Source organism: Diaphorina citri, unplaced genomic scaffold (assembly GCF_000475195.1).
Source record: "Diaphorina citri unplaced genomic scaffold, Diaci psyllid genome assembly version 1.1 scaffold414, whole genome shotgun sequence".
Classification (NCBI taxonomy): domain Eukaryota; kingdom Metazoa; phylum Arthropoda; class Insecta; order Hemiptera; family Psyllidae; genus Diaphorina; species Diaphorina citri.
Window position 1 is genome coordinate 1,682 of NW_007377849.1, and position 23,030 is coordinate 24,711.

Genomic DNA, 23,030 nt, shown 5'->3' on the forward strand with positions numbered 1-23,030 from the left:
GAAGGTCTAAACCAAGTTTTTTTTCTACTCAAGGATCTGTGTGAAGCCTGCCCTATGCCCTATTTAGCAATTATGAATTCCTGATAGGCCGACTCCGACCCGTCCACCGGTGACATTTGGATCCAGACCAGTATAAGATAAAGTTGGACCAGTATAAGCGAGTCCGGTACCGGTGTTGCAACTTTCTTGTCAATCCTGCTTTTGACATTCTTGGAGAGATTGTGACCTTCTTGCGGGCCACATTCTTGGATCTTGGATCTTGGTATTCTTGGTCCAGATTGTTGGAGAGATTCTGTTTCTTCCCTTTTCCTGTAACCGGCCTCGGTGATGTCGTCTGGTAAACAGGAGGGCGCGGGTTCAATCCCGGCCGAGATATGGAATTTTTATCCCCAGCAGTGTTTGAGAATATGAAGACACTGTTTAGTTAGTGATTTTAGTACTTAACTACATACTTGATTTTGATCCCCTCGCGTTTGATGATCCCGTTGTTATAAATGCATCTGTCTTCTTTAAATCCATTATTTTCTTCTATGATCGGCTTTGTATGAGGATTTTGATTGGAGATTATTTCTTTATTATGAATCTGGAGATAATTTCTTCTTTATTCAAGTATTGTTGTTGGATTGTTACGTAATTTTACTGTGGTAGTTTTTTCCCTCACTCTTTAGTATTGTTACGTAAATTTTACTGTGGTAGTTCGCAAGAGACAGATTTCTTGCAAAACAGGCCCGCCTCTTTTTCGCTACATTGAGGCAGCCGAAAGAGGAGGTGTAAGTAACTAACATTTTTGCACTCAATGCTGTTGTATACCGTGTACGTACACTCGTACACAAGCTAACATTGATAAAGGTACAACGAGCTATAACAGTGAATGATATTAGCAAAAGGGAGGTGTTTTGGATATGACAGCTTTATGGATGGTACCTGGCACGGTACGTTTCATAGCACATAATGGTAATGGTGTCTTGTGTAATACGGTATAATGAAAGAAAGTGGGAAAGAGAGACAGAGAGAAGGAGGGACGGTGGGAGGGAGAAAAAGTGGGAAGAGAAATGAGAGACAGGAGACCAATGAAGGTACAAAAGGAGAGAGGGATGAAACCTGAGAAGGGGGAAAAATAGAGGTAAAATTTCCTATCTGTGGGAAAAAGGGAGAGTCAATCAACTCCTTCGCGACTTTGCTGACGGGGGGATTGTTTTTCGACAGGGAACATTTCAGTGATTTTGGTCCCGCCCACTTTTTTGTCCCTTCCTTCCCTCCTTGTTATTTTCTTCTTGGATTTTCAGCATTTTTCACCTTTCTTGAAACATGACATCAGAAGAGCTTTCTCCCTCCCTCTCGGTTTTTAACCTTTCTTTCAATCAGACGTAAAGAGCTTTGTATCTTACCTCTCTCCTATACTCTTCTCTATCTCTGTTTTGTATGTACACAGCTTTCTCATTGAATTTCCCTCTTTCCTATATGTATTGGGATAAGAAAAGTAAAATAGGGGGAAAGTTTCCATTTTCCCCTTCCCTAACATCAATAATCCCTTTTCTATTGAGTTAGGTCCCTCTAAAATAGCGAACTTTTCGTTATATTATTGAGTTAGGTCCCTCTGTAAAAATAGGAAAAAGTTCATTTAATTCCATTTTATAATGGATTCTTTCACCCTCTCTCATTCTTCAACGGCCATCCATTTGTTGTAAGAGAGAGGTTTTTTTTCTGTTTTTGGGTGGTGGTGGTGGTGGGGAATGAAATTGAAAAGGGCAGTTTTAGGACAGAAATGGGAAGGAAAGAAGAGAGAGAAGGTGGGGGCCGTTTGAATGAGTCATTCGACGCGTCAGACAGTTGCCGCTCTGTTCCTGTATATCCCACAGGAATGAGGAAGAAACGTGTACAGTCCATAGACGTCTCATTATTAATAATGATGTTATGAGGGTTTAATGCCCTTTGAAATAAATGCCGTCGCCGTTATAGGAAGTTGTAGGGATGGTAGAAATGATGAGAGTGATTTTGTTAAATTCGTTCTCTGCTCCTGTATTTCCTAGAGGGAGAAACGTTTAAACGTCAATATAGCGTAATAATGATGATGTTATGAGGGTTTAATGCCCTTTGAAGAAGGAAGTTGAAGTTACCGGCACTGCGCTGCTGGTCGCAAAGTTAACGGATATAATGTGTGGGTGTGGTGAGAGAGAAGCCAAGAGAGTGCTGGAAATATGTATTGATATGAATTTCAAATATGCACAAATGCACATTGATGCCCGGGTCTTACAATATCAAGTTAAATGAAATAGAATGGACCCTGTTTATGCTGCCAGAATGAGACTGAAAAGTCCCTTCGAGGATTCTTTTAATGTCAATCTTAATGAGTGTTTTAATTTCATAATAATACATGATTATTTTGATAATAATGCCGAGTCATTCTGATATGATGATGTGTTTATTGAGTGTAAAAATCATGATGGCTCTGAATGAAGTCCTGCTGTGAGGAGGGTAATTATAGCATTCTGCACCCCTCTCCACCCATACCCTAGCCCTAGGCTTATTGAATATCCCCTAGGCTTGCTCAAACTCCTGGGAGGAACCTCGGGGTTTTTAATTATAACTGACTCCAGTGAACATCCGAGGAGTAATAATCATGGATTTGATTGAAATTAAAACACTTTCTAGCTTGATATGAATGAGGTTCAGTATCATCTCCAAAAATCTAAGAGACCCCCCTCATTATTATTGTATTTTTCATTAACTCAATTAATAAATTCAGTATAAGATAATTGCCTCCCCATTTTTTTTTTTTTTTCTTTCTTTCTTTCTTTCTTTCTTTCTTTCTTTCTTTCGGTTCACTAATATCCAACAACTATGTCACCTCTACACAAGACTTGGCTTAGACTGCTTGGGAAGTTTTCGTAGTTTCGTATGTACAAGCCTAACCCATGTTTTGGGGCAGTTGCAGGGGAGTGTTCAGTCCTACCTAAGGTCTAAACCAAGTTTTTTTTTCTACTCAAGGATCTGTGTGAAGCCTGCCCTATGCCCTATTTAGCAATTATGAATTCCTGATAGGCCGACTCCGACCCGTCCTAATTGTGCATATTTGGGCAAAACAGTACTTGGTATTCTTTTTTGCAAACACCATGGTAGGCACTACATTTCAGGGCGTGGTCAGGGTTTGGTTCACCTCGACCAAAGAAAACAATGAGAAGACCTCCTTATTCGACAAATAAGGAGGACTTCTCCTGATTTGGTGTCGTTATCAATAAGTCAATACAGACGTGATGTGCTTGGCGTTATAGCAGAGACACGGTCAATGGCATAATTAGCACACTTAATAGCTTAGTCAACAACACTCAATAGGTAGGTAAAATTAATAGTCATAGTCACGACATTATTAAAACAATGTACGACCGACTATAATATGAGGGACCTATTACTTTAAGGGATTTATTCAAAAGAACATTTTATTGTTAATGTGGTTTAAAATAAACTTCAATGTTATTATTATTAATTTGTTTGCAAAAAATACCTCACCCCGGCCATGGAAAAATTTAAACTTTTTTTTTTTCTTTTTTTCTTTTTCCTTTCGGTTCACTAATATCCAACAACTATGTCACGTTTACACAAGACTTGGTTTAGACTGCTTGGGAAGTTTTCGTAGTTTCGTATGGACAAGCCTAACCCATCTTTTGGGGCAGTTGCAGGGGAGTTTTCAGTCCTACCTTTGGTCTAAACCAAGTTTTTTTCTACTCAAGGATCTGTGTGAAGCCTGCCCTATGCCCTATTTAGCAATTATGAATTCCTGATAGACCGACTCCGACCCGTCAATCAATTAGACCCCATACACGACGACTTGCAAGGAAGAGGCCGTCTACACACATGATAATGGCTATGTTCATGGCCAATAATTATCATTATACTAGTACACTAGTCCTACAATTATCATTTTATTAACAGAGCATACAGTCTGGGGAGCTAGGTTAAGGTCAGAGAACGTAGTGCGGAAGGAAACTACATACTGGGAGAAATAATTAAACGTTAAACCTGCCGGGGAACTCAATCCTAATTGAATGGCGAGAGAGCAATGAGGAGAAGGTCGCCCAGTACTGATTTGCCACAGCTACCAAGTGACTGTCAAGTTTGAGAGAACACGAGAGGTCGCTGAGTTGCCCCGGATATAAATCAAAATTTTCATCAGTTTTATTATAAGCGAACTAAGGCGCGATGCACTAGTGAAACACAGAATAGTGCCCACTGGTGAACCCGAGTTTCATTGTGCATTGACATATGAAACACATTTCACTAGTGTGCGTTTGAAATAGGATGAGATTTCTTGTTTTAATTACAAGAGTTCTTGATTCATGTTATCTCCAATCTCATAGCCCTTTCTTGTTCTTGTCAGATAATGGGATGTGCTAATATTCCATTCTTCTCTTGCAGATCATGTTCGAAACCTTCAACACCCCCGCCATGTACGTCGCTATCCAGGCTGTATATTTTTTGTTCCTTTTCTCCGACTTCCAACTACCCCCGAACTATGTTGCTCCATCTCTCTCTCTCTCCCAAAGATGCTTCTTCTCTTTTTACTTCTCCCTTTTGTCTGTTTTCTGTTTCTCTTTTCGCACACCTCTTGAGGTCGTGTGTACAGGATTGCCTGATATGTTTAGTTTCTCTTCCGCCTCCTTCCTCCTATCTGATTTTCTCAGATTTGTGTATGTTTCTCTTTTTTTTATCTCTCTTCATTACTTGTTTTTTTTTTACTATATGTTTACCAATCCCCCCCACACTTCTTACTCTCTTGTGTCCTTCTTAAACGTTAGATTGAGGCGTTCACGGGAGGGGAAAGTGTTCCCCTCTGTTTTTATCCCTTCCAGGCTGTGCTCTCCCTGTACGCTTCCGGTCGTACCACTGGTATCGTGCTCGACTCCGGAGATGGTGTCTCCCACACCGTCCCCATCTATGAAGGTGAGTAGTGCCAAATGAACTCCCCATCCGTGGCACAAGCTCTGCTTATACGGATGGGTATACCCTCTATAGGAATTGAGTATGTTCTGAGAGTTACATTGAAAACTAATTAATGGAAACTTTATAAATAAATTTGCTTCTTGAGAATAAAGTCCGCTCCGAGCGGGAATCGAACTCGCGACCTAGCGCTTGTATTAAATTTTGTACCATTTCTAATCTGTAGGTCAAACTTCCTTGACTTGGCGGGGCGGAGCGCTACCGCGCTCCTTAATTTCTCTCTGTTCCTATAAATTTTGTACCAGTTTCTAATCTCTATTCTTTCTCTCCCTCTCTGTGTCCAGGTTACGCCCTCCCCCACGCCATCCTCCGTCTGGATCTGGCCGGTCGCGATCTGACCGACTACCTGATGAAGATCCTCACCGAGAGAGGTTACTCTTTCACCACCACCGCCGAGCGTGAAATCGTTCGTGATTCAACAAAATCAGTAAAGCTGTTTTACAAGAAAAAGGACCTTGTTATAGTAATAGTAGACCCTTTTTGTTTAAAATTAGAAACTTCATCTTCCATTCCCCGTTCCGTCCTATGTATAATTGTATATATGTTTCGATTTGTCTGACCAAATCCCCGTTCTCCTCTTTTGTCTACAGACCCCCCCCCTACACAACTAACTCAACATGTGTGACGAAGAAGTTGCTGCCCTCGTTGTCGACAACGGATCCGGTATGTGCAAGGCCGGATTCGCCGGAGATGATGCCCCCCGTGCCGTGTTCCCCTCCATTGTCGGCAGACCCCGCCACCAGGGTGTCATGGTCGGCATGGGACAGAAAGACTCGTACGTCGGTGACGAGGCCCAGTCCAAGAGAGGTGAGTTTGTGAAACAACCCTGTATATATGTCTCGGAGGAATTAATGAGGAAATGTGTAGTTCATAGGCTTCTCGTTAAAAAAAAGGAAGATTAAAAACTTGGGAAAGTTTGTAGCCAAAACCAAGTGTCAGTCAAAAGCAATCACCTTTTGCTAGGGCTGAATGAAAGGCTGACGAAAAACGCCGACCTCTGTCACTTCTTTTTCGAATCTCTATCAAACTTGTATTTCGGAGCTCTATCAAACTTGTATGTTTTTCGAACCTCCATCCAACTTTCGTTTCCTCTCTGTTCGCCAGGTATCCTGACCCTGAAATACCCCATCGAGCACGGTATCGTGACCAACTGGGACGATATGGAGAAGATCTGGCATCACACCTTCTACAACGAGCTCCGAGTTGCCCCCGAGGAGCACCCCGTCCTCCTGACCGAGGCTCCCCTCAACCCCAAGGCCAACAGAGAGAAGATGACCCAGGTAAGAACCCGAGTGAACCAAGTCAGAAAAGATCTGATTGGGGTGGAGTGAACCGAAGTCACTAAAGGTCTGATTCGGGTGCAGTGAGCTATGTCAAAAGATATGATTGGGTTGCAGTGGATCAAGTCACAAAAGATTTGATCGGTGGTTGCAAGTAATTGGGTTGAGTCATTGAAGAATCTGCAGGTTTAATCACACCAAACCAAATTGATCGATATTTTGTCTTTCGCGAGTTATAAGTTATCGAACCAAGTCAGAAAAGATCTGATTGGGGTGGAGTGAACCGAAGTCACTAAAGGTCTTTTTTTTTGAGGAGGAAAATCTTTTTGACTTCTCTAGTATAGCTAGAGGGAATGCTGGAGTCACGGCTCAGGGTATGGTGTTTCTAAAGGTCTGATTCGGGTGCAGTGAGCTATGTCACAAAAGATATGATGGGGTTGCAGTGGATCAAGTCACGAAAGATTTAATCGGTGAATTGGGTTGAGTCATTGAAGAATCTGCAGGTTTAATCACACCAAACCAAATTGATCGATATTTTGTCTTTCGCGAGTTATAAGCGAACTATAAGGCGCGATGCACTAGTGAAACACAGAACAGTGCCCACTGGTGAACCCGAGTTTCATTATGCATTGACATATGAAACACGTTTCACTAGTGTGCGTTTGAAATCGGATGAGATTTGTTGTTTTAATTATAAGAGTTCTTGATTCATGTTATCTCCAATCTCAGCCTTTTCTTGTTCTCGTCAGATGATGGGATGTGCTAATATTCCATTCTTCTCTTGCAGATCATGTTCGAAACCTTCAACACCCCCGCCATGTACGTCGCTATCCAGGCTGTTAATTGCTGCACGATCAAGTTTAATTAAAATGTGAAAAGAATTAGATTTTTTCCACCCCAAACTATTGAACGTCTTACAACACAGAACTACTTTGTTAGTATGTAATGTCACCGCCAACACTTGTTTTAAATCCGAAATCTTGGATGCCCTTTGATCTCTCCAGGTTCTAATTTGAACATTAACATTCCAATGAAGAAACATTGCTTTTTCCCTTTTGACGAAATTGTACTGAATTTGATTTTTCTTTACGATTAAGTTGGAGGTTTAAGACATATGTTTACATTCCATTTTTATTAAACTCAATATTTTCCCCCATCTCCTTTTTTGTTTCTTTTTATAAAAGACATTTTTTTGTGAAATTTAATTTTTCCTTTTGTTGTTTTTTTGTCCGTGTATAAGCTGTCAAATGCTTCAATCATAGTTATTGGAAATCTAAATCAATAGGACCCTATTTTAGTAACTTAGTGGGTTTCTAGTAGATTAGAGAAAATATTTCTGGAGAAAGAAGAATTTTTAGTTCCATCTTTTTGTTCATTCCAAGATTCGAAGGTAAATTTACTTTTTTTTTGTATTATTTTTTTATATAATTATAATTTTTATTACATACAAATTATTCAGTCAAAAACAACACTTGTTCTTATTTGAATTCTTTAGATAGATCTGTACAGCCATTCCTACACGGACCTCATAGTACAAATGTCCCAATTGCCCCATGGTCGGCCCTGATAATGTCAAACTCAGTTTGATAGAGGGAAGTGTAACTGCTAAGGTCTTACTGTCCCGAAAGTGAGGACAGAAGAAAGACAGGATAGGAGAAAGCCAACTTCCGAGAACGAACATTATCCGTTCAGGATAAAATCCGCCCCGGCGTGAAGAGAATCCGCGGCCTAGCGCTTACAATTGGGACACGCTATCAACCTAGCTAACTAGGCTGGCTATGGAGGATGATTGGTAGGCTTCGAAGGTCTGCTATAGTAGCATAGTATGCCCGTACCATTGTAAACCCATTGCCAGATGGTCGAGATTATATTAAGTCCTGGATCAACAACACTAGAGCATCAGAAAGTACTTTGCAATTGAAATATAACTGTCAATTTAACGTTGACGTTGGGAATCGAACCCGAACCCTCCTTACATGGATAACCTTCTTAGAGTGGTTACAAGAGATAAGTTCAACATTTACAAACATCTTAGGGAGATTTTACCCTCCGACCGACGACAAGCTACTCGCTTCTGCATATTAAGCTCACCCAGCCAGGGGCGGGGAATTGACACGAAATAAGAGAACATCATAATATATATGAGTAGGAAGGAGTGTCAGGTAATCAAGTTGTCAGTTAATCATTCTTTTATACTGACTCAGGGAATCGAACCCTCGAACTCGGTAATAACTTAAAAATAACTGCCAGAGAGAAATGGAGGAAAAAAAAGAGACCAAAATTGTGAAACATAAATGTTATAAATTATAATCAATTTAATTAATATAAGGGAGTTAAATTATGAATGGATATAGGTAGTAAAATAAATAATAGGAACATAACATAAACAAGGAGAAAAACAAAAACAAAGTACGTACAATTAACCATCTGGGTTTCATGGGCTCTCTTGATAGAGGTTGTCATTGTAAAAACTAAGTACCAATTAAGGTTCTTAGACTTTTTTTTAAAAGAAGTTTGATAGAGGACACTGTAACAGCGGAGATGTTATCGTCCCAAAATCGAAAAGAGGGCAGGATAGGAGAAAGACAGCCGTTCTGAGAACGAACCTTGTCTGTTCAGGATAAAATCCGCCGCGGGCGGGAATCGAATTCGCGACCTAGCGCTTACAAGGCAGACGCGCTACCCTTCAAGCTAACTAAAGAGTTTTTCAAAGTTGATTTCAATTAGTACAGGCCCACGCGCTTCCAAGCTTACTAGGCTGGTTCTGTAGCTATCTCTTAAACTGAGTAGTTCTGTAATGTCGGTCTCCGCTGTTACCATGCCAAACCTTACACATGCCAGACCATCAGTACCTGAAGAGGAAAACGCTTGGATTAATTTGATCAGCCTTGAAAATAAAACATACTTCGACACATTTAACCTGCCTATTTAGTTTTTACTTTTTTTATAAATTGAAATAAAAAAATCTGGTGTGAACATCACACGACTTTCCTCATCCTATTGAATGATGCTTATTTTGGGTGTTCTTGTTCTTATAGCCAAAACGGACCCATGGCTGAAACTTTGGATTTAGGCTCTAGGGACCTCAAAACGTGTTTTGACACTAAAAACTGACCATCGAAATTTTGACCCGATTACATTACTTTCCTTCCTATAGGAAAAGGAAGTAAAAAGTAAAAACTAAATAGGTAGGTACATACAATAAGGGTCTGTTTTCAAGGCGAGGAGCTCCAAATTTTAAGCAGACATTTTTACACCCCATTTTATGAACAAAAAAATTCAGTCTGAAACAAATTTTGGCTAGTCCAATGTTTGGAATTGAATATTCATATTTCAGTGCAAATCGCGAGTTTGAGAGCCAGTATTTTGTTCATACATATTTATTAGTTGACTTTCAATTCAATTTTATTTTCAAGGGTTACCCAGTAAAACTACTAAAAAAAAAACTACCCATTTATAAAATTGAGGTTTATACAAATTAAAACTTTAAAAATGTCAGCAAATCTTACCTTCGCCCAAAGAGAACGCAGCATCCGAGGTCCTCAATGTCCTCACGACCTGAATGTTAAGCCTATTCAGCTCAGCCTTAGCCTGGTCCGTATCCGTAGCACCCCAGGCTGGCGGTACGTAGCGGACACCGCCTAGCCCTGCCCAGCCTGGCATGTCCACTAGGGTAAGCTTAGGTGAGGCTTCCACTAGGGAGATGAAAGAGGCCTTGTGAGCCACTGTAGCTTGTAGGATATCCACCTGGAAATTAGTAGAGGGGATTTAATTACAGTCGCTTCTCTAGCCTAGCCCAGCCCAGCCTGGCATGTCCACTAGGGTAAGCTTAGGTGAGGCTTCCACTAGGGAGATGAAAGAGGCCTTGTGAGCCACTGTAGCTTGTAGGTACGGATGGGTATACATACCCTTTATAGGAATTCAGTATGTTCTGAGAGTTACATTGGAAACTAATTAATGGAAACTTAATAAATAAATTTGTTCATTTCCATTTTCAAGACATGCACAGATCTCATACATGTGAATCCATGACTTGATGTGCAGTGCAGTGTTAGGTTATCACGTACCCACATTGAATAAAATTTTCCCCAGTGCAAAATAACGCGTACTTGTACTAGCTTTTGACTTGTAACTTGGAAGTCAAAAGCTAGTCAGAAAGAATTTACTGTAGAGGTTAAATACCAAGACATTATTGTATCAAATACGGTCAATCAAGTAGTGGAAGTTGCTAATCAATCCCTGGGATTGAAGATGATTAAAGTTTTGTTTAAAATTCTGTACCTGCTAAGGTCTTATCGTCCCGTAATCGAAGAAAGAAGGATAGGATAGGATAGGATAGGATAGGATAGGATAGGATTTAAATGCTTAAAACGTGTGTTTTCTGCTCGCCAATAGAAATGTCGGTCGGTCAAATACTCAGATTCTACAAAGGGCCCCCCGTTATTTGTGTCTTCGTTGTAGTTTCATTCATTTCCAAATCAATTCAATGTTATGAACTTAAACAAAGACTCTTGGTTGTTGTCCTGTTTGTCCATTTCAAAAGGGAGTTTGTCCATTTAAAAGGGACGTGTTTTTTTCTTTCCTCCAGAAGATATTTTCAAGTCCCCTTTTATTCGATAGGAAACGGGACTTTTCAAAGAGACAGCAGACATGTTCCGAAAACTCATTAGGGGATTAGATTACCTTTCTTTTTGTTTTCCAAGTTTCTTTTGTTCATGTTCTACAATGGTCAGCGTTTTGTGAAGGAATATCTATTTTCGTATGGGGGGAAAAAAGAACAGCTCATCCCTAAAGGGGATTTAGCTAAAAATAAAGTCAAAATTCCAGGTCGAAAACGTAGCTTTCTCATTGAATTTCCCTCTTTCCTATATTATTGGGATAAGAAAAGTAAAATAGGGGGAAAGTTTCCATTTTTCCCTTCCCTAACATCAATAATCCCTTTTCTATTGAGTTAGGTCCCTCTGTAAAAATAGGGAAAAGTTCATTTAATTCCATTTTATAATAGATCCTTTCACCCTCTCTCATTCTTCAACGGCCATTTGTTGAAGTTTTTCTTTTCTGTTTTTGGGTGGTGGTGGGGAATGAAATTGAAAAGGGCAGTTAGAAATGGGAAGGAAAGAAGCGAGAGAAGGTGGGGCCGTTTGAATGAGTCATTCGACGCGTCAGACAGTTGCCAGGCTCTTTTTCCTCACTCACCCTCTCTCCTCCCTTCCGCTCTGTTCCTATATATCCCACAGGAATGAGGAAGAAACGTGTACAGTCCATAGGCGTCTCATTAATAATAATGATGTTATGAGGGTTTAATGCCCTTTGAAATAAATGCCGTCGCCGTTATAGGAAGTTGTAGGGATGGTGGAAATGATGAGAGTGATTTTGTTAAATTCGTTCTCTGCTCCTGTATTTCCTAGAGGGAGAAACGTTTAAACGTCAATATAGCGTAATAATGATGATGTTATGAGGGTTTAATGCCCTTTGAAATAAATGCCGTCGCCGTTATAGGAAGTTGTAGGGATGGTAGAAATGATGAGAGTGATTTTGTTAAATTCGTTCTCTGCTCCTGTATTTCCTAGAGGGAGAAACGTTTAAACGTCAATATAGCGTAATAATGATGATGTTATGAGGGTTTAATGTCCTTTGAAGAAGGAAGTTGAAGTTACCGGCACTGCGCTGCTGGTCGCAAAGTTAACGGATATAATGTGTGGGTGTGGTGAGAGAGAAGCCAAGAGAGTGCTGGAAATATGTATTGATATGAATTTCAAATATGCACAAATGCACATTGATGCCCGGGTCTTACAATATCAAGTTAAATGAAATAGAATGGACCCTGTTTATGCTGCCAGAATGAGACTGAAAAGTCCCTTCGAGGATTCTTTTAATGTCAATCTTAATGAGTGTTTTAATTTCATAATAATACATGATTATTTTGATAATAATGCCGAGTCATTCTGATATGATGATGTGTTTATTGAGTGTAAAAATCATGGTGGCTCTGAATGAAGTCCTGCTGTGAGGAGGGTAATTATAGCATTCTGCACCCCTCTCCCCCTAGGCTTATTGAATATCCCCTAGGCTTGCTCAAACTCCTGGGAGGAACCTCGGGGTTTTTAATTATAACTGACTCCAGTGAACATCCGAGGAGTAATAATCATGGATTTGATTGAAATTAAAACACTTTCTAGCTTGATATGAATGAGGTTCAGTATCATCTCCAAAAATCTAAGAGACCCCCCTCATTATTATTGTATTTTTCATTAACTCAATTAATAAATTCAGTATAAGATAATTGCCTCCCCATTTTTGTTTCTCATTAATGAACAAACAAAAATGATGTCTCATTTCTAGTCTCATTTCCTTCTTTAACAAATCCCCACATTATCCCATGCATTGTTTTAATTTTAATGCATCTGAATATTCCTTAGTTACTAATTCCTATATTCCAAGTACACCTTAATATTATTATTCTTCTTCTAGTACATCGGTCTACCATGCTGTTTAATGGTGAGAACTTGGCTCATTATTCAAACCATTTGGTTGGGTGGAAGAGCTCTCAGTGTGAGAACCCTGACATTAAACTATCTAGTATTTTAATTACTTCTCCACTAGGAAAGGGTAATCGTCTCTTCCAACTTAGTAATCTCTTTCCTCGTCCATTTAACTCGTCTCTCTTCAATAGGAAGTTACTACTAGTCTCATTGAATATTCTGGTTCACATCCGGCCCGTGCTAAGTTCACCAAACACTTTCCCCACGATGTTGTGTTGTCTGGAGGTAAGTAACCCACTGCCTTACCCTGTCTGTCAGATAGATGGGTCCGGGGTTCGATTCCTCCCCCTCGTAGGTTTTGGAATTTGACTCGATCTGAAACTCTTTTCCTTCAAGGTAAACAGATAACCCCCAATGTGGTCAACTCTTGGTTTTATTATAACCAGGCGGCAAACATACTCGACCAAATGACCAGAGATTCATTAATTTTGTTGTCAGCGTGGTTAGTTGGCTAATAAATTAAGTGCCTTCCATCCAAGTCTATATTTTAACCAAGGTTTTTGTTATTTGTTGACTTTCTCCCCTTTAGGTCGATAAATTTATTTCGAAGAGCGGTAGTAATCTTCTTTAGTAAATAAATGGTCTCTTAACCCATTAGTGCATTGCATAGCGTCCTTTTTTTTAAGACACTCAGAAAATGGCCATAACTTGGTGACACTTTATTTTTGAACACAAAAAAACACGCATCTTAACCCTTATGTTTCCTCTGTCCCCCAGGTACCACCATGTACCCCGGCATCGCCGACCGTATGCAGAAGGAGATCACCGCCCTGGCGCCGTCCACCATGAAAATCAAAATCATCGCGCCGCCCGAGCGTAAATACTCCGTCTGGATCGGCGGTTCCATCCTCGCCTCTCTGTCCACCTTCCAGCAGATGTGGATCTCCAAACAGGAATATGACGAGTCTGGCCCCTCCATCGTGCACAGGAAATGTTTCTAAGAAGTTTAATCTCGTTTCTCGACGTGGCGCCTTCGCCGCACGACCCATCCACACTCACTGTCAAAGTCGCGTCCTATACACTTCTACCCTGGGTCCCCCAACCGGGGGGGTTTACCATCTGTCAGCAAAAGCGGCGATATATATGTCCCCCCCCCCAACTTTATATATATATTTTTTGTTCCTTTTCTCCGACTTCCAACTACCCCCGAACTATGTTGCTCCGTCTCTCCCAAAGATGCTTCTCTCTTCTTCTCCCTTTTGTCTGTTTTCTGTTTCTCCTTTCGCACACCTCTTGAGGTCGTGTGTACAGCATTGCCTGATATGTTTAGTTTCTCTTCCGCCTCCTTCCTCCTATCTGATTTTCTCAGATTTGTGTATGTTTCTCTTTTTTTTATCTCTAACCTCAAAACGTGTTTTGGCACTAATAACTGACCATCGAAATTTTGACCCGATTACATTACTTTCCTTCCTATAGGATAAGGAAAGTAAAAAAAGCACTAGCCAAAACACGTGACTAACTTTGAGGAGGTTGGATAGAGGGACTGTAACAACGAAGGTGTTATCGTCCCGTAATGGAAATTGAATTGAATGTTCTTATACTCGTATATTTTTTCATAATAGATTTATACAATAAAAATCTCCTAAGCTAAGCCTAACTTCTGCGGAGATATTTCTAGGGATGGGCGATATATATCGATACCTCCGAATATCGATATATTGGCTTTGATACATCGATATAAAGAGGATAGAACAGAAGAAAGTCAGCCGTTCCGAAAAAGAATCTCATCTGTTTGGGATAAAGTTTGCCCCAGGTGGGAATCAATCCCGTGATATAGCGCTTACTGCTTACAAGGCATGCTTAGGCTGACCATACGTGATAAAAGATCTTACCATGAGATCCGAGTCCAAACTAAGGCCTCCCTGTTTATGATAGAGCCGAACGAATTCTTCATTTATGTCGCGGTCAAAGTCCCCCACTCCGTCCGTCAGATAGAATTCAATGAATAGGAGTGAGTCCTTCATGTCTGGTGAGGAACACATGCGTAGGTGAGTACTTTCTGCAGGGGAGTTGTAAGGTGAGTCTTTGAATTGTGGAGTGGGGAGTGTGCTTGTTATGTCGGTGCTTTCTGAAACGAAGTTTTTGGAAGAAAATGGAGGAGTTGCAATTGGGAAAATATTTTAAATAAAAGGTCGATTCCTACGTAAGAAGTTGTGAAAAATCCAAATCTGAGGTCAAAACTCCGAAAAAGTAACTTTAAGAGGTCGAAAATTCAATTTTTAATTGCCGTTCTAATGTCCCGGTTCTTAACTCGTACCTGGTCCGGAGTTTGAACTCTGCAACAGGAAGAATAACAATGGAGGATTTGCAAATGGGTAAAAATTACTAATAAATGGTCAATTCCTACGTAAAAAGTAGTGAAAAATCCAAATCTGAGGTGGAAACTCCGAAAAAGTAACTTTAAAAGGTCGAAAATTCAATTTTCAATTGCCGTTCTAATGAAAAAGTTCAAAGAGTTGTGACGTCAGAGCATTACTTTTTTTACTATATGTTTACCAATCCCTCCACACTTCTTACTCTCTTGTGTCCTTCTTAAACGTTAGATTGAGGCGTTCACGGGAGGGGAAAGTGTTCCCCTCTGTTTTTATCCCTTGAATTTACGTGTGTCTAAGCTTTCCCCTCTACCGACCTTTGCCCTCCCTCTTTAAGACTTTCGCGACTTGTTTTTAGATTGTGTACATAAATAATTTTAAGGAGTGATATACAAGTGACCGGTGCTGGGTCTCTCGGCGGAGGAGGGTTAAATCGGCTTGTGATACACCAGAGGGTTAATTTGGGGCTCCTTTGATGAAGTTGCCCTATCGCGGGGCACGACAAGGTTTGAATAAATTCGCAACACACAGTAGGAACATTAGGGACTTGAACTTTCTCTTCCATCTTGAAAAGGCACTTGCTTGGGACGCTGATTAGTACAGAAGTTTTACACCAAGTTTCACTTTCTGTGCTTTTCCTGTCCCGAAAAGCAAATCTGGAGAGCCTAAAAAATCAATTTCAAGGAAGACCCAGAAAGAAAAAATTGATCTATTGTGTTTTTTTTATTTATATATAATACTTATTATTTATTTATTATTTTGATTTTATTTATTTTTTATCTTACTTAGATACAAGATTTTTTTTTAATTGCTGCGGAAATTAAAGATGATCTGTCAACGGAATCGGTTCTGGTTATAAAAGTTTCACAAAAGGAAAATACACTACACGTAGAATCGAGCCTGGGACCCTCTGCATGGCAAGCAGCATAGCAAGTGCAAGCGATACTATCAATGGAAATTTGGAAAGTTTCCGCTGATAAATTCTTTACAAACCGTTATCTTTTTCTTCTCCTTTTCCCGTGTACAGACGGGTTCGGCGTTTTTCGCCAGCCTCTCAATCAGCCTCAAATAGGGTGGTTGCTTTGGGCTGACATTTGGTTTTGGCTACAAATTTTACGAGTGGATGCCCTTCGCACTCAACCTTTGCTGTTTCTTTAGTCGCGGGGATCTTGCGATAGGAACTGAGCAAGTCCGGGGAACGATAGGGGATGCGTGGGGACACTCTGAGGGGAGAAAACAAAGAAAATGAGTCAGCCAGCCTAGTTAGCTTGGTTGGTGGCGCGGCTGCCTTGTAAGCGCTAGGCCGCGGGTTCGATTCCCGCCCGGGGCGCATTTTATCCTGATGGGATAATGTTTGTTTTCGGAACGGCTGGCTTTCTCCTATCCTATCTTCCTTCTCTCTTCGATTTCGGGACGATAAGACCATAGCAGTTACAGTGGAGTTCATTAAACAGTCCAAGACAGCAGGTGGATCTAGAAACAGGAGTCTGATTTAGTCTTCAACGTGTACATGACCTTTCTTCGAGCGGAATTAACTCATACGTTTTTCGGGACATGAGAGTAAACTCACCTTTTCCCCCGTTTTGATATTGCCTCCTGAATGTATTTTCAACACACGAATATGTTATTAACCTATTCTATTCCACTCACCAGTCATCTCCCATGGCGTAGTGGTCACTGCGCTCGCCTTGCACGCGGGGCTCCGTTACACGTCTGTCTCCCTCGACGGTCCGAGTGCTACTGACTGCTTCGCTAGAACTTGGCACTTTCCCCTCTTCTTCCCCTCGCGTCGACGTGTCATCGTGAAATTTCGGAACTTCGTTTCGGCTCTCTTCGTCAAAGTTCGTATTTTCGCACTCCGTTACACGTCTGTCTCCCTCGACGGTCCGAGTGCTACTGACTGCTTCGCTAGAACTCGGCACCTTCCCCTCTTCTTCCCCTCGCGTCGACGTGTCATCGTGAAATTTCGGAACTTCGTTTCGGCTCTCTTCGTCAAAGTTCGTATTTTCGCTCGGCGTGAGCTCGGATTTGGTCCCATTTGAGTTCGGAACTTCGCCCGAATCGGTTGTGTCTTTCGGCTGTTTTCGCCTTTCTTCGCTGGCTTCGCTTGTGTGTTCGTGATAACTCGGAGATGAAATTCTGTCTTCGGTTTCACTCGGAGAAGAATTTACCTCCGTTTTAGTCACCACCGAAGGCTTTTCGTCTACTTTCGTGACATCTTCACTGTCGGAATTCGTCGGCAAATCGTCGACTTTCTTCTTGCCCTGTTCCACAGAGCCTTCGTCAGGTTTCGTCTTTGGTCGTACATCTCCGACATTACTTCGGTCGGATTCGTCAGGCTTTCCGATAGGACTTCGGTCGGTTTCGTCAATTTTTTCGTCAGTTTTCGACTTTGGTCGTACATTTCCGATGTTGATTCGGTCACCCTCGTCGGGTTTCGGCTCTTCATTCGTCGTGGTCAGCTCATCAGACATATCCACGTTGTCCAAACTGGTGTCAGCCACGGGCCCGGGGGATTGGGCCCGTTCTGAAGTTGTGGCCCGCGACGGAGTTTCTGTGGCCCGTGATGGAGTTTCTGAGGACTGTGAAGACTGTGACACTGCTGTGGACTGTGATGGACTTGTGGACTGTGACGGACTTGTGGTCTGTGATGGACTTGTGACCTGTTCCTCCGAAGCTGGGGCCTTCGGAGTAGTCATTTGGACCGGTGTATAGGCTTGTGAGGGGGTTCTTTCGTTGTTAACATCTTCTTTAGTGGTAGAAACATCTTCTTTGGAGGTAGAAACATCTTCTTTGTCTTCTTTGGTGGTAGAGTAGGTTGTTTCTGGTAGTGGACGGGCTTCTATGGATGGAATAGGGTTGGATGATTGATGGGGAGAGGAGTTAGTGGAGGATTTAGAGGGAGGGAGAGTAGTGGAGACAGTGGTAGATAAAGTGGTGGACTGGGGACCGGTTGTGAGGGTGTACACATTTTCTGACAACACCTCTGGTCGGATTGGATTTTCTGAAAATAAGAGACAAGTTATGTTGTTATTATTTATACAAAGGAATTGATCATCAGGTCATTTCCATTATTTCTAAGTTTCATAAAAAATAATAAAATTTTCGTGTTGAACATAAAGCCAGACTAGTAAGGTAGGAGGGTAGCGAGTCTGCCTTGTAAGCGCTAGGTGGCGGGTTCGATTCCCGCCCGGGGCCGACTTTATACGAAACAGATAAGGTTCGTTCTCGGAACGGTTGGCTTTCTCCTATCCTCGCGATCCTTTTTTCTTCGATTTTGGAACGATAAAACCTCAGTAGTTTACAGTTCCCTGTACCAGACATCTTGAAAAAAAAAAAAAAAAAAAAAACCGACTGAGGAGTCTCGGTACCTGGATCGTATACTTCATCCCGGATTGGCTCTTCCCCTATCAGATGAGCATCTGAGATCTGTAAAGTAGGAGACAAGAGCAAATTTTGAAGGGTTAATCAGTGCAGTACAGTCCAGAGAAGTAGGTACTGAATTTTGACCTCAAGTTACTGAAGTACTGATTTTTTTTTCAAAAGGTACCGAGTGTGTTTAGAACTCAGTAGTAATGGTAGATACATATCAACCTAGGTATGTGTACCGGGTACTCATTATGATGGCGGGGGTACGTGAGATTAAATCCGGATACCCAAGGGTACGCGGGCGAAAAAAGGTTGAGAACCGCTGCTCTAAGCTAACTAGACTGGATAGCACGTTGAGTGTACCATGATGGATCACTGAAGTTAACGTTGCACGTGGGATGGGTGACCATCAGGGCAAATCGCGTTCTAAACTTCTGACGACTTTTCCCATCCCTCTCAGGTAGGCAACCGGGACCTTGTTTAGACTGCGAGAGTAAAGGGACTTTTCAGTCCTATGCTGGTATTTTCTATTCTATTTTCTATATATTTTCTATCTTCTATTTCTATTTTCTATATATTTTCTATATCTATTTCTATATATTTTCGACAAGTCAAAACATAAAATTCACTCGGTTAGTTCTCATTTCACTCACCAGAGGTCGTCGTGCTAGTAGCAGCACTGGTCACATTAGCATCCCGAGGTGTTGTGTTGTCCTTAACGTCCCCGGCACCACCAGTTCGAGCGTTGTCAAACGTTGACGCGAACTTCTCCATCGAATCTTTGCCCAACGCATCCTCGTTAAATTGACTGATGAAATCTTTCACGGGAAAACGGCCGTAGTTCCGATCAGTCTCGTCTGGAAAGGGGATGAATGCGATAAAGATTAGGAGATTTGGACGAAAAACCTGACGAAAATGGCCCAAGTAATATCAGAAATGTACGAACCAAGTTGAACCCTGAAGAAAATTCGATTTTTTTTTTTATTATTATTTTAACAAACATTGGGTTAACTTGATAAGGAGAACCAAAAAGGCAGATATACTTTGCAGAACTTCAAAGAATTATATTAATTTATTTGTTAAAAGCCGACATGTTTCGGAGGCACCTCCTCCATCATCAGGGCTACAGGAAACACTAAACACTAAACTACGAGGTACACTGAACACAGAAGACTATATAATGACTGCTGAAACCCTCCAAGAGAAACATTGGGTTGTTATTGTACGGCTTCAGCTGTAGTCGACTGGTTATCACAGAATAAAGAAAAGACATCCTTTTTTTTTGCCATACACCGGGGTGATGGTCTCTAGCCATGTTTAATTGGCTCGTCCTGAACCGCAGTCAACCATATTGAGAACTTGTGCTTGTTCTTTAAAGCAGAGAGAATCCTTTGAAGAACTGCCAGCCAGCTGTTCTCCTCCCTGTTTATAGTCCCACAGCTAGACACTAGTCTATTCTCTGTTTAACATCCCCTAGCCAGACAAACGAACATTGGGTCATGGGTTGGATTCCCCGCTGTCCGGAGCGGATTTTATCCTAAACAGATAAGGTTCGTTCTCAGAACGGCTGACTTTCTCCTATTCTGATGCCCTCTTCTCTTCGCTTTCGGGCCAAGACCTCCATTGTTACAGTTCCCTCTATCAAACCTCTTGAAAAAGTTAAAGTCACTTCTTTTGGTTCGTGCTTTTAGGTCCAATAAGACCTTTTGGTCTTATCAGTAGTATCAGTGCTTTTTGGTCTTATCAGTAGAATACAATAGAATATACCTAGTTTATACTGTCAGCATAGGACTGACAATTTTCTCTACTCTCACACTCTGAACAGTTCAGTCCCATCTATCAATTCTCTTAAAAAGAAGTCTGTTAACTCACCCTTGCCATCTGAGCCATCTCTGGTATCTTTGTATTTGGTAGCCAGATCTTCTTCCTTCTCCTCTTTGATCTTACTCGGAATTGTGTTCTCAAACAATTTGGCCGTGGTGGTTTCATCTTTAGTCACACCTGGAATAATAACAAGAGAGAAACAATCAATAAGAATATATATTGATGAGCTGCCCAAAGTCAACATAGAGATGAAACTCGCGCGCACGACCCAACAGACATCGACAGAAAACAATGCTACTGACCACCGCACACTCGCAAACGGGCGGTGCGGTGGGCCTCGGGCCCGGCCGGTGGAAGTCGATATTCTAAAATACACTCATAGCCCTGAATGGGGTCAACGAACTACGCCGGGTGTGATAAGGGCTTAAGCGGAGAAATATTTTAAAGTTTAGATCGAAAGTATCATTACCAGCCTAATTAGCTTAGTTGGTAGTGCATCTGCCATGTAAGCGCTAGGCCGCGGGTTCGATTCCCGCCCAGGGCGGATTTTATCCTGATGGGATAATGTTCGTTCTCGGAACCGCTGGCTTTCTCCTTTCCTGTCTTCCTTCTCTCTTCGATTACCTGTCAGGTCTACCTGATAGTGTGTGGCTGGCCTTAGGGGGTCGGGATCATGTGCACCTTGATTGCAGAGGCACACAGTGGTAATAATAAAATTTATACTTACCAATATTGTTGAAATTGAAACCATTTCCTCCCGCATTCACAACACCCAGTCCTCCGCCTGTCGTGGGGGGCACCGACTGTGTTGTCTCACTTTGCCCCGGTACCCTCTGCGGCTTCACTTTCTGCCTGTACGGCTGCTGCTGTTGTTGGGACGGCAGCTCGTTATAGTTACTCGCCAGGATGGGCTTGAAGCCTCCCTCCAAATCCGGGACTCCGCTCACCACCGGTCTGCGAGAGGTGGTAAATGGCTCCGAGAACGCCGAGAGTGTCGGCTTTCTGAAGTTGGAAATGCCGTCGGGAAACGTCGTCCCGAAAGAAGGGTTCTTGAGTGTGGTACTCAACTCGGCATAAGGGCGCCGCCCCGGGGTGCTGCTCCCGTCAAGGAACGGGTTCTTGCCTGCCAGCCCAATGGAGAAATCCTGCACCGGCCGCCGCGATGTAGAAGGAGCATCGTAGTTCGGCGGTCGTCGACCATTCCCGCCGCCGTAGTTACATTGAGAACGTTGGTCTCCTTGTACAGCATGTTCAACCCTAAAATGATAAGCAGAGGGAACATAGTTTATATGCTGAATTCCCTTAAATGAATGGGTAAGAGGCAAAGTGGACCAAGTCCAAAAAATCGACATTTGGAGTTCCAATTGTACATCGTTGAAAAGAGCACGAAAAGGTCTATTTTTTCTTTTTAATTGGTTGCTAACTTCACTTTATTAGTGTTGTATTGAAATTAAACCTAAAATGATAAGCATAGGGAACATAGTTTATATGCTGAATTCCCCTAAACGAATGGGTAAGAGGCAGAGTGGACCAAGTCCAAAAAATCGACATTTGGAGTTCCGATTGTACATCGTTGAAAAGAGCACGAAAAGGTCTATTTTTTCTTTTTAATTGGTTGCTAACTTCACTTTATTAGTGTTGTATTGAAATGAGAGCAAAAAATAAAATGGCTATCTCTTTTAAAACTTTGACGAGTTCTAAAATTTGACTTCACCTCAAAACGTTTTTGGAGTTAGTCCGCTCTGCCTCTTAGCCATTCAATGATTTAATGATGAGTTGTTGGAGAAATATTTTAAAGTTTAGATCGAAAGTATCATTCTGGTTGAATAATTTTGCCAAATTTCTATTTATACGGCCGATGTAGCTAAGTTACGTTAAAAAGCACAGACCCGAATAAAACTTCTACTCCCCCGGGGCCCGGGCCTCCGCGCTCCAGTGTGCAAGTATAGTGAGATACCCAATCAGGTTGCTAAAAGCTACTCATCATTCTGGCCAAACTGCCAACTTTCCAACCAGTTTCAAAGGCCAACCCCTCACTATCAGGTAGACCTGACCAGGTGTACCTGTTGTCTATCTGATAGTGTGTGTGCTCATCAGGTGTCAGGTCTACCTGATAGTGTGTGGCTGGCCTTAGGGGGTCGGGATCATGTGCACCTTGATTGCAGAGGCACACAGTGGTAATAATAAAATTTATACTTACCAATATTGTTGAAATTGAAACCATTTCCTCCCGCATTCACAACACCCAGTCCTCCGCCTGTCGTGGGGGGCACCGACTGTGTTGTCTCACTTTGCCCCGGTACCCTCTGCGGCTTCACTTTCTGCCTGTACGGCTGCTGCTGTTGTTGGGACGGCAGCTCGTTATAGTTACTCGCCAGGATGGGCTTGAAGCCTCCCTCCAAATCCGGGACTCCGCTCACCACCGGTCTGCGAGAGGTGGTAAATGGCTCCGAGAACGCCGAGAGTGTCGGCTTTCTGAAGTTGGAAATGCCGTCGGGAAACGTCGTCCCGAAAGAAGGGTTCTTGAGTGTGGTACTCAACTCGGCATAAGGGCGCCGCCCCGGGGTGCTGCTCCCGTCAAGGAACGGGTTCTTGCCTGCCAGCCCAATGGAGAAATCCTGCACCGGCCGCCGCGATGTAGAAGGAGCATCGTAGTTCGGCGGTCGTCGACCATTCCCGCCGCCGTAGTTACTATCCAACTCATACAG

General features: G+C 42.1%; 4 protein-coding genes across 4 annotated transcripts in view; 2 read left to right on the forward strand and 2 right to left on the reverse strand.

Annotated features, from left to right (window-relative positions):
• Positions 1-4,404: 4,404 nt before the first annotated feature.
• LOC103508595 (actin-85C-like) lies at positions 4,405-5,569 on the forward strand (the record flags this gene model as incomplete). The annotated part of the gene is made up of 3 exons (XM_026823171.1): positions 4,405-4,461; positions 4,848-4,938; positions 5,280-5,569. Coding segments are annotated over 3 exons (423 nt in total), but the record flags the coding sequence as incomplete, so codon positions are not given.
• Positions 5,568-14,047, forward strand: LOC103508596 (actin-1). Its single transcript, XM_008473151.3, has 6 exons — positions 5,568-5,802; positions 6,100-6,275; positions 7,063-7,123; positions 7,658-7,665; positions 12,949-13,042; positions 13,535-14,047. The coding sequence occupies exons 1-6, from the start codon at positions 5,613-5,615 to the stop codon at positions 13,756-13,758; spliced, it is 753 nt and encodes a 250-aa protein (XP_008471373.1). The 5' UTR covers positions 5,568-5,612; the 3' UTR covers positions 13,759-14,047.
• LOC113467146 lies at positions 8,557-10,093 on the reverse strand. The gene is made up of 2 exons (XM_026823169.1): positions 9,785-10,093; positions 8,557-9,127 (listed from the first exon to the last, which is right to left on the reverse strand). Exons 1-2 carry the CDS (start codon positions 9,936-9,938, stop codon positions 8,967-8,969), a joined length of 315 nt encoding a protein of 104 aa, XP_026678970.1. The 5' UTR covers positions 9,939-10,093; the 3' UTR covers positions 8,557-8,966.
• A 982-nt stretch (positions 14,048-15,029) lies between the features above and the next one.
• LOC103508597 (mucin-12) overlaps positions 15,030-23,030 on the reverse strand; it is a 38,803-nt gene continuing 30,802 nt past the window's right edge. The window contains exon 16 of the mRNA XM_026823165.1: positions 15,030-15,093. Within this exon, the coding sequence (XP_026678966.1) occupies positions 15,030-15,093 (64 nt within the window). The remainder of the gene's footprint in view (positions 15,094-23,030) is intronic.

Coding starts and splice junctions, on each gene's coding strand:
- LOC103508596 (XM_008473151.3), top strand. CDS start 5,613: ATGTGTGACGAAGAAGTTGCTGCCCTCGTTGTCGACAACGGATCCGGT. Junction 5,803..6,099: donor CGAGGCCCAGTCCAAGAGAG/GTGAGTTTGTGA, acceptor TCTGTTCGCCAG/GTATCCTGACCCTGAAATAC. Junction 6,276..7,062: donor ACAGAGAGAAGATGACCCAG/GTAAGAACCCGA, acceptor CTTCTCTTGCAG/ATCATGTTCGAAACCTTCAA.
- LOC113467146 (XM_026823169.1), bottom strand. CDS start 9,938: ATGCCAGGCTGGGCAGGGCTAGGCGGTGTCCGCTACGTACCGCCAGCC. Junction 9,128..9,784: donor TGCGTTCTCTTTGGGCGAAG/GTAAGATTTGCT, acceptor TTTCCTCTTCAG/GTACTGATGGTCTGGCATGT.